General features: G+C 40.8%; 1 protein-coding gene across 12 annotated transcripts in view; it reads left to right on the top strand.

The window, feature by feature from the left end:
• rap1gapb (RAP1 GTPase activating protein b) overlaps positions 1 to 15,202 on the top strand; it is a 106,460-nt gene that overhangs the window by 33,938 nt on the left and 57,320 nt on the right. For 4 of the 12 annotated variants that reach the window (XM_088308374.1, XM_088308372.1, XM_088308373.1 and 1 more), the window contains exons 1-2: positions 1,073 to 1,267; positions 5,338 to 5,376. In XM_088308374.1, the coding sequence (XP_088164500.1) occupies positions 1,224 to 1,267; positions 5,338 to 5,376 (83 nt within the window). In that variant the 5' untranslated portion in view covers positions 1,073 to 1,223. Of the gene's footprint in view, positions 1 to 1,069; positions 1,268 to 5,337; positions 5,377 to 12,785; positions 12,932 to 15,202 lie in introns of those variants that run through there. The other 8 variants (XM_088308371.1, XM_088308368.1, XM_088308377.1 and 5 more) reach the window with 5 other exon arrangements.

Here is a 15,202-nt window from a genome sequence, read left to right as displayed (position 1 = left end):
ACATATTTAACATTTGTTACCTAGAAATATTTCTTGATGACCAAGCCTCTCCCTGCGTTTCAAGCGCTCATGATTGATAAGCTGAATCTGAATCTGTGGTACCGGTAATGGCAAATGGTCTTTCACTTGTATAGCGCCTTTCCACCTATTAAGGCCCTCCAAAGTACTTCACACTCTTGTCACATCTACCTGCAGATGACATACCATGAGGAGAAACTGGGGGTTCAGTGTCTTGTTCAAGGACACTTTGACATGTTCACAATGGCCGGGGATCGATCTCGCAACCACTCGGCGGGGAAACGACCTCTCTCCCAATGAGCCATGCCGCCAACAACAACAACACGCCTCTCGGAAACAAATGCAAAGACATATGGGAAAATAATTTAAAATGCAGTCCAGTTTTTTAAGCAAATCACAGCAGAATGTTTGGTAAGAACTTGAACATTTATTGTGTTAAAACCCAATATCAAAGGCTGATTACTGCCGATTGAAGTTCACACATGCTGCAGGGCCACCACAAGGCAGTAGCGATGTGTATATAGTTATCAATATACTGGTTACATGATTAGGGACGCCATCACATTTAGTGTGAGTCAACATAATATTTAAGAAAACTCTATATTTACTCAGGCTTGTGCTTGTTGTACGGCTAGAAGATCATGCTGATATCATGTTTTGTCTTTTGTTTGTAATTTAGTCTTACAGGCTGAATAAAACAACTGTCCTCTTGTCCTCTGCATAATCGCCGCCTATTGCTCAGGAGGGGAATAACCCATGTTGTTGTAGTCTTCAACAGCAATGCTGAAAGATATGATGCTATATCCGGTTACAGCCTGTCAGCATGCGAAACTGCTGATATGCTCCATTCATTTTTTCATTGACACTGTATGACCTTTACGTTCATACATAAATAGTGTTGAATCACAAGGGAGAGCAATGGATATGCGTCCCCTTCAGTGATCCGTAACTCCCGTCAATGAAGAAGTCAATGGGAGGGAGGAAGGTATTCTCACATCACAGCAGAAGACACACACACACACACACGAATAGACCCATACAAAAACAATGAGCGTGACAACAAGGGAGGAGGGAACAGAAGAAAGTGAAAAAAAAAAAGGACCGCTACAAAAACAGCAAAGGTGCCAATGCCGACTGTCATTTGTAGTAAGTGAACAAAAATTGTGAAAACCACCCCTGAGGAGACTCATCAGCTGCTCAGCAGGATGTTTCAGAGAAGAAGAAGCTTCACATTTGGAGCCTACGGAGGGTAAGACAAACAAACCCATCGCCTTTAGCCGAGCTTAACTTTACAGTTTAGCTTTGGCATCCATTCACCTGTCAAGCAATACTGGGTCATGAGAAAATGGACCTTTTTGAATTCTCGTTTTTGCTTACAAACTTTTCTTTTTCCTTTCCTTTGCTACCTGAGAGTGATGACCTAGAGGCATTTTGTGGACAGGTTGTTTGAATTCTACAAATGCTGAGGAAATGTGTCTGAATGCAACAGTTGAACCCATCTTTACTATCGGATAGATGGGCCTTTTTTGGATTATGTTCTTGCATCATGGCTGTAACAAGGTCGTTGACTGTCTGTGTTGCAGTCGTTAGTATTAGGATCATCTTGCTAAGAGCTACGTCTTGTGTCAGCCACCAGGTGGCACAAGTGTTGGAACCGTTACAGTCAGATAATTTATTTTCTCATTGGCAGCTAAGTCGCACTAGTTTATTATGCGCTAAGTATTCATTGTTGTTAACTTAGCTTTAGCATCCATTTACCTGTTGCCGCGAAAAGAGTGGTGAGTGAATGACTCTTGGAGTTTGTTAACATTAGCGTTACAATTAGCACTAATGACAAAATAATCACCTTGCTATAGAATTTCCTTGTGTGTTTGCTGCCAGCTAACAAGGATGGCTGACTCATTGTTATGAAATCCCAATTTACAGCATAAGAGTCTCAATTATGCACAAAACATATGCTTAGCTTCATCGTTGACGTTGAATAACAAATTACTGCCGGAGCTTATCCGGAATGCATGAAGTGTTTCATAATGATTAGCTCATTGACTCTCTTTTTTGCATTTGTTAGCCTTAGTTTCAGTTTTCGCACGAGCGAAACAAAGAGATCATTTTTGACAAAAAGTTATGTGGCAGCACTCGTACAATAGGCTTGAAATATTCATTGGAATTATTTTATGTTAACCTTGACATCCAATCTCCTATTCTATTGGAATGAGCTTTTAGTGAATGTGTCTTTGCGACAAGGTTACTGACTCTCAGGTCTAGGTTTGTTTACATTAGCTTAAACAAAAGAGAATGTCTCTTTGTGCATGACTGTGACATGTCATTGACAGTCGTAGCATTAGCATTAGCATTAATGAAACAAAGTCATGGAATTAAGAGTTTATTTGTGAGCGCCCCGTGCAGTTAAATAACAATTTAGTGGCTCATTGACAGCTTAGTTGGTGTAGCTTGTTCATTATGCACTTAATGGACAACCTAGCATGCTCTGTGAACTTTCAATTCAGGCATAACAATGTAGCCAGTCGATTAAATGTCCCCCTCTAGCGACTAATAATGGGTTCTTCCTTCTTCTATTTCCAGAATTCAGTGATGAGCTTGCTCATGAAATGTAAACATTTTTTGTAGATCCAGACACATGTATGAGATTATCCGCATGATGTACTTGCTTCGTTGACCCCTAAGAAATTACTCCCACCTACCAGCTCAATTGTATTACGATAATACACATCACCGTGATATGAAATCTCTGGGAGACTTCAATGAGCAAATTGTAACACATGAACATTGGCTAAAGCTACACTGGTTTGAGGTAAACGTTTTGCTGGAAACATGTCCAAAATGTTGGCCGGAATTTAGAAAACACAATATTTTTGGCAAGCAGAAAATTATGAATCAGATTTTTACATTGTTGAATGATAATTATTGAAGTGCCATTGAGAATCCAACCGAGACTTGATTACAGTATACACGGGCTTGAGCTAATTTGCTTCGTTTATTGTGGAGCGCACGCTCACCCGATGAGGTTCGCTTGATTATTTACTAGCTCTCGTGATTAAACACACACAAAAACAGGCTTCAAGAGCTAAGAAATAGTGGCAACTACATAGCTGTAGGAATTCATTACATGTGCCACAGCCCAATATGAAATACAAAGTTACGTGGACTCAAATTTGCCCTATCTCCGCACCACGTAAGAAAATACTTATTTTGATAACTTCTAAAGAAATACATCTACGGAGAGACAACACTGATGCTTTGTCCTAAGACTGGCCACATCATTAGGTACACCTGAACATTGTCTGTGATACCGCGCAATTTTATGCTTGCTTTATGGCCATGAGATAGCTGATGCTGTATGTTTACGTACGTTTACGTCAAAGACTGACCACATTAATAGGCACACCATCCTAAAGGCAAGGTTTTCTCTACTCAAAATTGAGTGACCTGATGCTTTTTTCTGTTCTTACCATTTCCCTTGGGGTTGTTTCAGCGCTGTTAGCACCAAAACAGTGTGTGCCGCCTGTGTCATCATCGCGGTGGTCACTGATTGGCCAATGTAATATTTCCACTGTCAACATGCAACGCAAGCAGAACCCCCACCAGCAGCAAGAGCACACAGAATGTCACATAAACACACAAAGTTAGAGGTGAACGCATGCATTTTCACTTCCTTACATCATCTCGTGCGGGGTCATGTGATCTTTTGAAAACACACCGGGTGTCAAATAGTGACCCCACACAGATGGATGTCGGAGACATTAAAATGGGGCAAGGATGTAAAGATATGGCATGGGCAGGACTGCAGCTGGTACGTTTGAACATTGCACATGCGGTATCATGCAGTAGAAATATGTGATTTTAAAAAAAAAAAAAAAATTATATGGCAGTGTCAATGGCGGCTGTCACTGCTTCATGATTGGACTTGTGCCATGTGATTGTTTGCTGAATTTAGGAGTCCAAGCGAGCTGGCACATCCCAAGGCAGAAAGGTGATATTGGATTCAAAAGATCCAAAACAAAATGTGTTTCATGCAGATTACATTTCTCTCTGTCAAAGCATTGACAACAAAGCACATTTTGTTCTTTTTTTTCTCCCCTCACCTGCTCTGTTTGGCTGCTTGGTCATACAGATTGGAGGATCTGTATACCTTCTTATGTCGGAAATGTTTATTTGATTTTTTTTGTGCATGTATACTCCCTCGGTAGTTATTTGTATCATGATGGATATTTCTTGGAAAATTAGAGAGAGAACACAGAAGCATAAACAAGAAAAGACAGGACACGGATAAATTAGCAGTCAAAACAAAACTAAATGTTTCAAAGCATTTCATATTCTAACCAGTGTTGATTTTTCTCCAAAAATCAAAATAAAGCCTGTGAACATATATTATTCTCTGTAATATTACAAATCCAAATTAATTATGCACATCCTGGCACAAACTAAAAACGGAGGCAGTCATATTTTATGCATAATCATTGATATTGCTCGCATTTGGCCAAAACCTCATAAATCACATTTTGGTGAATTTAATGTTTTCAAAATTTACACTGTTGGTCAGTCCACACGTGTGGGTTGCAGTAGTATAATCATGTCATTCAACAGCAAAAAACATTTGCAATTCCAAATGCTAAAATATATCTCACATCTTATAATTCTAGTATTGTAGTGTGGGGGCCAGTAATTTCATGACTTTCCATCTGTCCCTGCCGCCTCGCCATGTCCTTTCTCTATAATGCTTCGCAGCAGACCTTCTGCCCCAAATTACCCAGAAAACAGCTGGACTGGCGCATACAATCCTTGTTTTTAAATACTACTTGGAATTTTGGTTTTATTTGAGACCTGAGTTTAGTACAGTCCCAACTTTCACCATATAAATACCACCACTGACTTTTACTGTCCTACTTACAGTTATTACATGCTGCGTGATCCGAACCTGCACTGTGAGCCATCATTTTTACCTCCAGTCACTTCCATACTCCCACGATCACACTTGGCAGCCGTCCTTTCCCATCCTTGACTCAATCCCAGCATGGATAGTTAGCGGCTGGCAGGCAGGCAGGCATCAGGGCAGATAAGCGAGTAAAAAAAAAAAAAAAAAAAGGATCAGTGGAGGAGGCTGATGCAGATCACGTTAATGTGCTTCTCTGAGGGTCGGGGGGAGGGGCCCCAATAGCAACATTGCTGTTAATATTTTGATAAGGGGTCACTTATAGAGAATCACTGATTTTTCTTTCAATGGGAATATGAACGTGATGATGTTGTTAAAGTGAAAATGGTTCTTATATTTACGAGAATATTGTAATATTGTCATTCCAGATTGGACAAGAGCCCCTCCAGGACGAGAACCATCTTCTGGTATGTCTTTATATTTTAATGCATAGTAGGCTACATAACATCCACAGGAGTAAGAGTTTACATCTTCCATATGACAAAATATAATTCTAACATGGCACTGGTGAACAAGCTTTGATATTTTAAATTTCTAACCATGTCAATCGGTTGCTGTTGGTACTTGCATGAAGAGAAATGCGACTGCAATCAGTATCAGGTGTAAATTTGAAGTTTACTGCATGTCAATCAATTGTTGTCAATAGTTTGTGTGAGATATCATAGATGAAATGGAAAGTTACAGTTTTATTTTATTCCTCAGTTGGGTCGCACTTTGCAGTAAGGGTCCCCTCATGAAAGGGGTTTATAAAGCGTTTATTAATACATTTTGTACGCAACCGACCTCATTTTTTCATGGCAAAATGATCACCAAACTTTGACGCCCATGCTCTGCCCACATTCGAAATTTTGCATCTGTTCATGACACCTCTTTTGAGTCGAGGTCATAATTATCATCAATCTTGGTTTGCCTTGCTTGGTCTACAGTAGATTGGGTTGACAGAAAAGCATTTGGACAAATTCCCTTGTAGGAGTTTCCCAAAGTACAAGCCCTGGTATTTGCCCAAAATGGCTGCGTCAAACCAAAATGGCCTTCAGTTTAATTCTGGGCATGATCTGCGAGACATTTTTGTGCGTTCTGTTACAAAAGACGTCCACCAAATTAATATCATTTTGTGAAACTGGTATTAGAGGCATATTTTTGTCTAGTTTTCCAGGGGGTGCTCGTGGATGAGAAATGACTGCTTCAAACTTAACTGGCCTACTTCCTGTTCCTTTTCAGTATGACTTTTTTAAACTTTCACGTGCGTTGTCTTATGATGGACATGTAGATGGAAATAAGACTCCAGGGTTTTGCTAAATTTATCCCTTCGAATGCAAAATGAGTCAGTAATATGGCACTTGATGTTCTGCTGGGAACAGAGCCCCCCAGCATGGAATTGGGATAGTGTGACTAAACATGGCCACCAGAACAGATGGAGGAGAGTTAATAATACCAGCTGGCCCTGGAGCATCTTCAGGCTTCTAGATACCTCCATTCACGATAGCAACAATAACATAATGGCAATATTGACCGTAATTGAGATTGAGTTGTTCCAATGGAGGTTTTGGTGGAAAAAGTTTCGACTTTAGGAGATTGGTGGCCTTTTTTGGACTTGGATTGATTTTGAACGGTGCATTTGTTGGATCCTCATTCATTTGTGAATTTACTGAGGCTAATCACATTTCTCATTTCATTTTCCCTGACCACAACCAAGCCTGATTACTTCCACACCTGTTCAATCAAGAAATCACCAAAATAAAAGCTGTCTGGCAAAATGTAGCTAGCCATACATTTCAAAAACCGGCAACAAAATGTGATGATCTAAATTAATTGAAGAACAATGAGAAATAAAGTGAATTAACTATCCATGAGTGTGGAACGTGTGATTCCAGCAAATCACATTGAGAGTATATTATCCACAACTTGAGAAAACATGGAACTGTGGTGAACCTTCCAAGTAGTGGCCAGCCTACAAGTCAAGTCAAGTCAAGTCAATTTTATTTGTACAGAAATGACCCCAAAAGCAGAGCGACGACTCATTCAAGAGGTTACAAAGGAACCCAGGGCAACGTCAAAGAACTGCTGGCCGGCCTCGCCTCAGTTAAGTTCTGTGCATGACTCAACAATGAGGGAGAGACTGGCTACCACTGACATCCATGGCAGAGTTCCAAGGTGAAAGCTGTTGCTGTCCAAAAAGAACATAAAAGCTCTTACTTTTTGCAAAACACATTTGAATAATTCCAAATTCTGCTGGGAGAATATTCTATGAGGGCGGCACGGCGTACGACTGGTTAGCACAATGGCCTCACAGTGCAGAGGTCGTGTGTTCGATTCCGGCTGCGGCCTTCCTTTGTGGAGTTTGCATGTTCTCCCGTGCCTCCGTGATGGTCTCGGGCTGCCATGCTACCGGGATGACATGCGCTGATTGATGGAACCATGAATTCTGCTCTCTACCAGAAAGTCCTGTGGGAGAATGTTTGGCCATCAGTTTGCGACCTCAACCTGAAGTGCATTTGGGTTGGCAAGTCAACTTATGAACAGATCAAGACAAAAAAAAAAGGTTTTGGAGCGGTCTTACCGAAGCCAGACTTGAATGGAATTGAAAAAGTTCAACAACTTCACAGAACAAATGATAAAAGACAAATGTATAAACATTCTAGATGTTGGCATGGCACACGTTCCCTTGAAAAAAACAAAAAAAAAACAGTAATGATTCTATCTTATCATACCTAGACTCTTATTGATTTTGAACGTTATCTGTAATGTGGCTGGCTGCTACATTTGATCAGATACAATAAATGTCCACTCCTTGGTCAAGCAGCAAGTGCTTGCTTCCCCAAGGTTATTTTTGTATTCCGTTTTCCCAGAAACATTGAAGAATTGAACGTATGTCCCCATGAGGGTGGTCGATATGAAACTGTTTGTAGCTCGTATCCTGCGTTCCTCTGCAAAAAGATTTCTTGTGAGCTGTGGTCTACTCACAGTTGATTTTGTTCAACATGTTCCGTGGAAGTGAGGATGAGGCGCGCCCGGGTCATTTGCTCGCGCGTCACAGTGCTGCGCTCCTGATTATAATCACTGAGTCATTATGTCTTGTCGCTGTCTGCGCTCATTTAAAAAGCCTTAATATCATCTTTTCTTTCTTTCTTTTTTTTTTAATCATTTCATTCAGGCAAATTGGAGATTAGCGCAGCAGTTCATTTCTCTGCTAATCTGCTAGCCTCCACTATCTTCTCGGACTGGCTCCCCTTTAGAAAAGGTATGACGTAGTTGGGAGGTTCACTTTGGAGAACTTGAATTGTCCGCAAATGCAAATGGGAGCAGGTGTCTAGTAGGTTTTACATCTTTGAAATGTAACCAGCCAAATCTCAAATAATCTTTCCCCATTGAAATGAATGAAGATGCCATTAATCTATTCCAGCCTCCCAAAGAGTTACAAACAATGTTTGAAAACTGTATAATAGGCTATATTTCATGTTATAAAATGAAATGTATGAAATTGAACTGTTTTGTCACATTTGTTTGTTGCTTGAATGCAATGGATATTGTGCTGCTCCCTCTAATGTGTGCACATTAATCACCTCGGGCTCATGCCAAAGCAACCCACGATATTGTTAGTTGCTCTTTATATGCTATAGCTCTATCTCTATTTGCATTAGGGCTTGGCTCTTGACACCTGCGAATAGCGAGCATTCACCATGTCTAAAAGTAACCATATCTTCATGTGCTGCATTACTCAGCTCGTTGGGACACTGCATCATACTTGTGGTTGCCCGCTGAGCGTCTGGCCAATTAAGACACTCATTAGATCGATTGCCATTGACGCTGCGCCACCAGCGCTTGCCGTTGTCGCAATCTGCCAGCAGGAAGAAGAGGAAGAGTCCGCCGCCGTAAAATGCCGTGACATTTCTTTTATTATTGTTATCCGGGCTTGCGGAATGACTCTCTGCAGCAACGGTTCCACCATTTATGAGCTTGATGCAAAACAATTACAGCAAGCATGTTGAGGATAATATAACCATTGGAGAGAATTACTCCCTAATGAGTTTCTTTTAGCTTATCATAATTAAGTGCAATGGTGAATGTTCTTTTTAAGATGTTTTTTTTTTAACTGTACATATCAAAGCAACAAGTGGAACAACTAAATGGAAGAACCTTTTAGCCAATCAGAACCACAGCATTTGGGGAAAAGGCACAATAGCAACATGAGTGAAAAATGGAAAGATAATAAAGAAGTAGAGGTCACCTAGTAGTTTTTAAATCTGATGATTATACAAGTTTACGCCTCATTCACCATATTTCAGTATTTATTACGGCATTAACAGTGTGCCACTCACAGAAACATCAGTTTGAAAAATTTGAGAAATCTGAGAAATTTATCATCAAATTAGTTGATTTTCATTTACTAATTTTTAGAGATAATATACTTTGTGTGGTGGGATCTGTGAAAACAACTTTTTATCACTCCTAAGATATGTTTTACTGAACAAGATTTTTTTACTTGACTTGCTTGAAATTTGGTGGTGACTTGACTTGACCTGCTTGATTTGTTTTTCCCATAGTGACTTGGAACTTGCTTGAGCCTTAGACTTACGTGTGACTTGGACTCGTGTGTGTTACTCCCACCTCTGCAAATTGTTTCACACCATTTAAGATCAAAGTAATGGTCCTGAGAAGGAAACAAACACGACAAAAGAACTCGAGTAATGTGGACATGAGACATGCATCATGTTGGTTCTAATCCATACCCTGCTTATGTAGTAAATTGACTGATATTGCTTTATTAGCTTATTAAAATGAGCCAATGTGGTGTCATGTTGAAAACACTTGACACGTTTCTCAATCTTTGTATAGCACCTAAAAAAAAGCACTCTCTGTTACACAATCACATCGAACATTAAAATGAGACGGACAGAGGTTTTGCTTCATGAAAAATCTAATTGTAAACAAATGTAGCATTATTTACACAGTTTGAATATTTGCAAAGCAATAAAAAATTGCGGGGGAAAAAAGTTAAATAATGATGCAATTAAAATGCAGTTTTTACATAAATAAATGTATAAAAAGTCTTAAAGAATAAATGCAAATGTGTTGAACTTAAGTGAAATACAACTGAACTGTGCAGCTACAGTGACATTGGGCCTCTTTGGATTCTGTTTCTTTGCCTTGGAAATTTTCTTTCCTATTCAATCTAAGTGAAATGACCTGGAAGTACTTGCAAGATTGGTCGTTAGAATTCTCAAACTGCTTTGGAAAGGTGCCTGGATAAAACCTTTAAACCACCTTCAGCAACTCTTAGCCAACATTTACAAAAGGAAATTACTGTCAATTCTTGGCGGCGGCAATATTTAAAGCATCAGGGCACCAACTTAGTTGACAGACTACACCAGGCATGTCCTGCTCCGATCCTCAAGGGCCGCTGTCCTGCTTGTTTTAGATGTATCCCTCCTACACCACACCTAATTCAAGTGCTCAGCTCATCAGCAAGCTGTGAAGAAGGCTGTAAACGATCCTGATCATTTGTACCAAGTGTGTTGCAGGGGAGACACATTGAAAACCCGCAGCACTGTGGCCCTTGAGGATCGAGTTTGGGCACCCGTAGACAACAAAAAGACAATTGAGTTTCAAGACTTTCAAAATAAGAAAAATATATTTATATTTAGATTTAAAAAAAAAAAAGTACAGAACACAGTGTATAGATAAACATGCATCAAGAACAATACAATAGTGAACAAAACAATAAAAAAATGCCTCAATCATTATAAGTAAAACATTACTATACAGAAAAACACAGCTGTAAACAAAACATTAGTCCATCCATCAATTATCTGAGCCGCTTCACCTCACAAGGGTTGCGGGGTTCAGGTGTCTTCAGGCAGAAGGCGGGGTGCACCCTGAACTGGTTGCCAGCCACTCACAGGGCCCACAAAGACAAACAACCATTCACAACTTGATTGAATACTTTTCTGCACAAGCCTTGTGATTGGCTGGCGACCAATCCAGGGTGCAGCGCCCACCTCTCGCCCCAAGTCAGCTGGGATAGGCTCCTGCTCACCCTAATAAAGAACAAGCGCGATGATAACTGGATGGAAGTATGGAAATAAGATGGCTTGAAATGGACAAAATTGTTGTGTTGACTCTGACCCAACATGCCTGGATGCGAGTTGTTAAACCACAATGTTTGTGTTGTGCATTCATTCCAAGTGGGCTGCTGTAACGTTATACCCACTCGAGGGTGAGGGAGCACCATCAAACCACCCTGGCGAAGCTTGGCTCGTATCCCCTTGTGAGTTACTTTCTACTTAGGTCTGCAGCCCGGGCTTATCGATTTGACTTGGCTGTCTATTCTGTTTATTTCCAGCAGCTCAGCACTCGGAAGAATCACTGTACAAGAAAAATCTCCACGTTGTAGATAGGCTTATTTGGAAAAGTGTCGATGCTCTGAAGCCCGGTACATAATAAGGTAGCAAAATGACACATATTAAAAAAAATGGTGGGCACCAGGACTATGTCCTGGGGCCTTTTATCTTCATTATCTCCAGACTCCCACTAGGAAATGCTGCATGTTGCAGAAATTCAACAACAATTTTCAGTATTTTTATAGAATTACCTATCTACCTATGTTAGGTTTCAAATTGACTGATTGAGGCATTGATTTTTTTTTTTTCAAAATTATTATTTCTGCTTTGTAAAGGGTGCTTGAAATGCTAGAAAGGCGCCTGTAAATAAATTATTTTGGGATGAGAACCCTGATGATTATGCATTTTTGTAAAATTGGAATACATTATTATTAATATTATTATTATTATTACATAACCTGAGGTGCTTATCCTGGGCGTGGTGGAGACTATACCAGCCGAGTGTTCCATTAACTTACCATGCATGTGTAGGATTAATAGAAGAAGTACTATGACTTGAACAAGGGAGGGTATATTTATAAATCAGTTAATCAGAATTGTGCTTGAGCCAATCCTAGTTGACTTTCGGTGAGAGGCAGGGACCCTGAACTACTCGCCATGACTGCTTTGTGCACCTGCACGCGCAAACAGGCGCAACATGCCCCCAAACACAGACTAGACTTGCGCTGGCACAAAAATGAAGTTATGCCGAACACCAACACGGCAGTCTGCCAAAATAAGGCCCACAATTTTCTGTGTTGATTTCAATGCTTCTTTACATGTTATAACACTGGCATAGCAGCTTTACCACTGTCACTCGTATAGCACTTTTCTAACTTGTGTAGTCAAAGCCAATCTACCCAATGATGACATACCATGTAAGGTAGCAATACTTTGCAATCGAACCGACAACCTTGGGATACAACCTCTCTACCACTGATCCACACTGTCCCATTTGTATTTACCACAGTTTATGGTTAAACAGGCTTTCTTTTCTCACTGACGTTTTAAGGTCTTTGCTGGTCATTTTCTGTTTGCAGGAATCTGTCTTAAAACATGGCGAAAATGATGAAGCATGTGTGGGTGAAGAAAGGAAGGCGAGTAGCATATTGAGCTGCGGTGAATAAGCACCAGCACCTTGTGTTGCCTCCCACCCAAAAAACCCGAGCACTGTCCACTATTCATGTGTGAACATGCTGCCACATTGGCATCACTGGACCGCTCGCTGCCACTAATGCCAGTCTAATGTAGAGTAAGCGCTTATATTTTATCCTATCTGGGGGCTATCCTTGAGCAAAGCAGAGCATTTTTGCTTTTTCTAGATATCAATTCATGGGGATGCATGCATGTCGAGGATGAAAAGAAATTGCAGAACAGTGGGAGGCTCTGAAAGGCGGGCCAGGAGGGAGGGATGAGGGAGAGTGAGTGAACAGAAAGGGTGGGTGATGCTCTCAGTATCATGTGAGACGGCAAGAGTGGCTCATCGCACAGCAGCAGGTGTCGGCCGAGCGAGAAGTCGGACGCGGAAACAAAGCAAGCGACAAGTTCACAGAGGCTTCAAATGATGCAGTGCAGCATGCAGGTGAGCGAGGCTTAAAATGAGCGTTGTTGTGCGTCCGAACTTTCTTGTCACGCCTCCTCGGGTTGGACTGTACTGAATGACTTCATTTTCATTGGGCATTCATTTCATTGGACACCAAGCGGGATTACATTGTTTACTCGCCACAAAGCTTTTGGGTTAATTGGATGTGTGTGCGTGTGTGTGTGTGTTATCCCACTTTAAAGCAGACATGGGATTTTGACCTCTTGTATGTGTCCAAATATTAGGTCTATGTGATAATGGTGGGGGTCATTTGCATGATAAAATTAGGTCAAGGTTTAAGATTAGGATGAGGGTCCGGGGTTTTAGGGGTTACGAGGTAGGGTCGGGATTTGTCGTTAAACTGTAAGGTGGTTCAGAGATCAGGCATTCACAGAGGAGTGATCTGGTTGCAAGGCTGGAAATGAGCGGTTAAAAGTTTAGAAACGAGGGAGCGATTATTCCATCAATGAACTGAGTAATTGGATTAATTGATTTTTGCGTTAGGTGGCACGGTGGCCGACTGGTTAGCACGATGGCCTCACAGTGAGAGACAGCAATCCCGGCTCCGGCCGTCTTGTGTGGAGTTTGCATGTTCTTCCCGTGCCTGCGTGGGTTTCCTCCGGGTACTCCGGTTTCCTCGCACATTCCAAAAACATGCATGGCCGGCCGATTGAACACTCTAAATTGCCCCTAGGTATCAGTGTGAGTGCGGATGGTTGTCTATGTATGCCCTGCGATTAGCTGGCAACCAGTTCAGGGTTTGCCCGTCTAATCCCCAAAGATAGCTGGGTGGGATAGGCTCCAGCACCCCCCGCGACCCTAGTGAGGAGAAGCGGTACAGAAGATGGATGGATGGATGGATTTTTGCGTTGTTAAATACAATAACTTAATAATGTTCATGTGACGTGCATGCATTACTTTTGTCCATTTGGGGTTGCCATGTACCAGGAGTTATTTTTTTTTTCTTAAGTTTAGTTTTATTTCTTATTAGTTTTAGTTTTTCTTTCCAATAACCTTTTTAGTTTAGTTTTAATATTAGTTTTTTTTTGTGTGTGTGTATTACTTCTGTACAAGTTATTAAAAAATTTATGTTTTATTCATATGTGAACCAAAAAAGTATAGCACTTATTGTCTCGCGTTGCATTTCGGAAATGGGGCTGAGTTCAAAGAAGCAGTGGACCCATTCAAGCCAAAAGTCAAACATGTAAACTCATTGCCTCGGCGCAACATCTGTTGGCGCTTTTTTAATTGGCTGCTGCTAAACAACGTTGCTTCTGTGCGACAAACATTGGGAGGACTACAACTCCCACATGACTGTTTGACCTTCCTTCTTCCAGCTAACGCCCATGCATCCATCCTTCTACCCATTATCTGTTCCGCTTATCTTCACAAGGGTTGCAGGGGTCCTGGAGCCTATCCCTGCTGTCTTCGGGCAGTAGGTAGGGTACAAAATTATTTATTTTTTTCAATTATAGTTTTATCTATTTGGTTGGTTTTTGTTAACTAAAATAAATGCTGGTGAGTGATCTGGATGTCAGTGGATGAGTGTTTAGAGCTGGCTGGCTCCGTGTAGAATGAGTCGGCGTGAGTGGTGGATATCAACAGCTTGTTTGAGTGTCCTCATTACGGCAGTTTTCGAATCATTTTGTTCAATTATGGAATTTAAAGTGCACTGGCAGCTGTGTCTATCCTTGACCACTTGTTGGGCATTACAATGGGTTCTAACAAGCAACTGTAGGCTGTTTTTAAAATAGCATAGCGTTGGCGCCGTATTCAAGCTGTTGTGGTAGACATTGCACTTTGTCTTCAATGTGAAGTGTGAAATGAGCCCAAACTTAGATTAGTCTTTTACACTCTTGCCTCTTAGCTCCATGTGGACAGTGAACCATGCAAAACTGCGAGGTTATTCGAGTTGTTTAGTTGCTATTCTAATTGTTTATCTTCACTATGTGTGATGGTTGGGTCAAAACGGGACTTGTCTCAATGGCAATGATACACAGATAGCCTGTTGTTGGGTCAGTGCAATTTTTAACTTTCACACTTTTTCAGCTGTATCTTAGATGAAAATGTAAAGGACAGTGAAAATCTGCAATTCAAAGAATGGAGTAAATTTTAGGCACCAATGAGACCTTTACATCATTTTCAATTTGAGATATATTTCCTCAAATTTCAAAGGGAAGAAAAACAAAATTAAATGCACTGAAGTTGTCTTATCGAGCTGCAAGACTGATTCTTGTCACATCCATAACAAAAGGCAACAGTGTTGTGTGA

The sequence above is a fragment of the Idiotropiscis lumnitzeri genome, chromosome 11, assembly GCF_059441095.1.
Source record: "Idiotropiscis lumnitzeri isolate Australia: NSW breed Sydney's pygmy pipehorse chromosome 11, RoL_Ilum_1.0, whole genome shotgun sequence".
In the NCBI taxonomy this organism is placed as follows: domain Eukaryota; kingdom Metazoa; phylum Chordata; class Actinopteri; order Syngnathiformes; family Syngnathidae; genus Idiotropiscis; species Idiotropiscis lumnitzeri.
The sequence above is the reverse complement of the archived record's forward strand: the minus strand, read 5'-3'. Positions and strand labels throughout refer to the sequence as shown.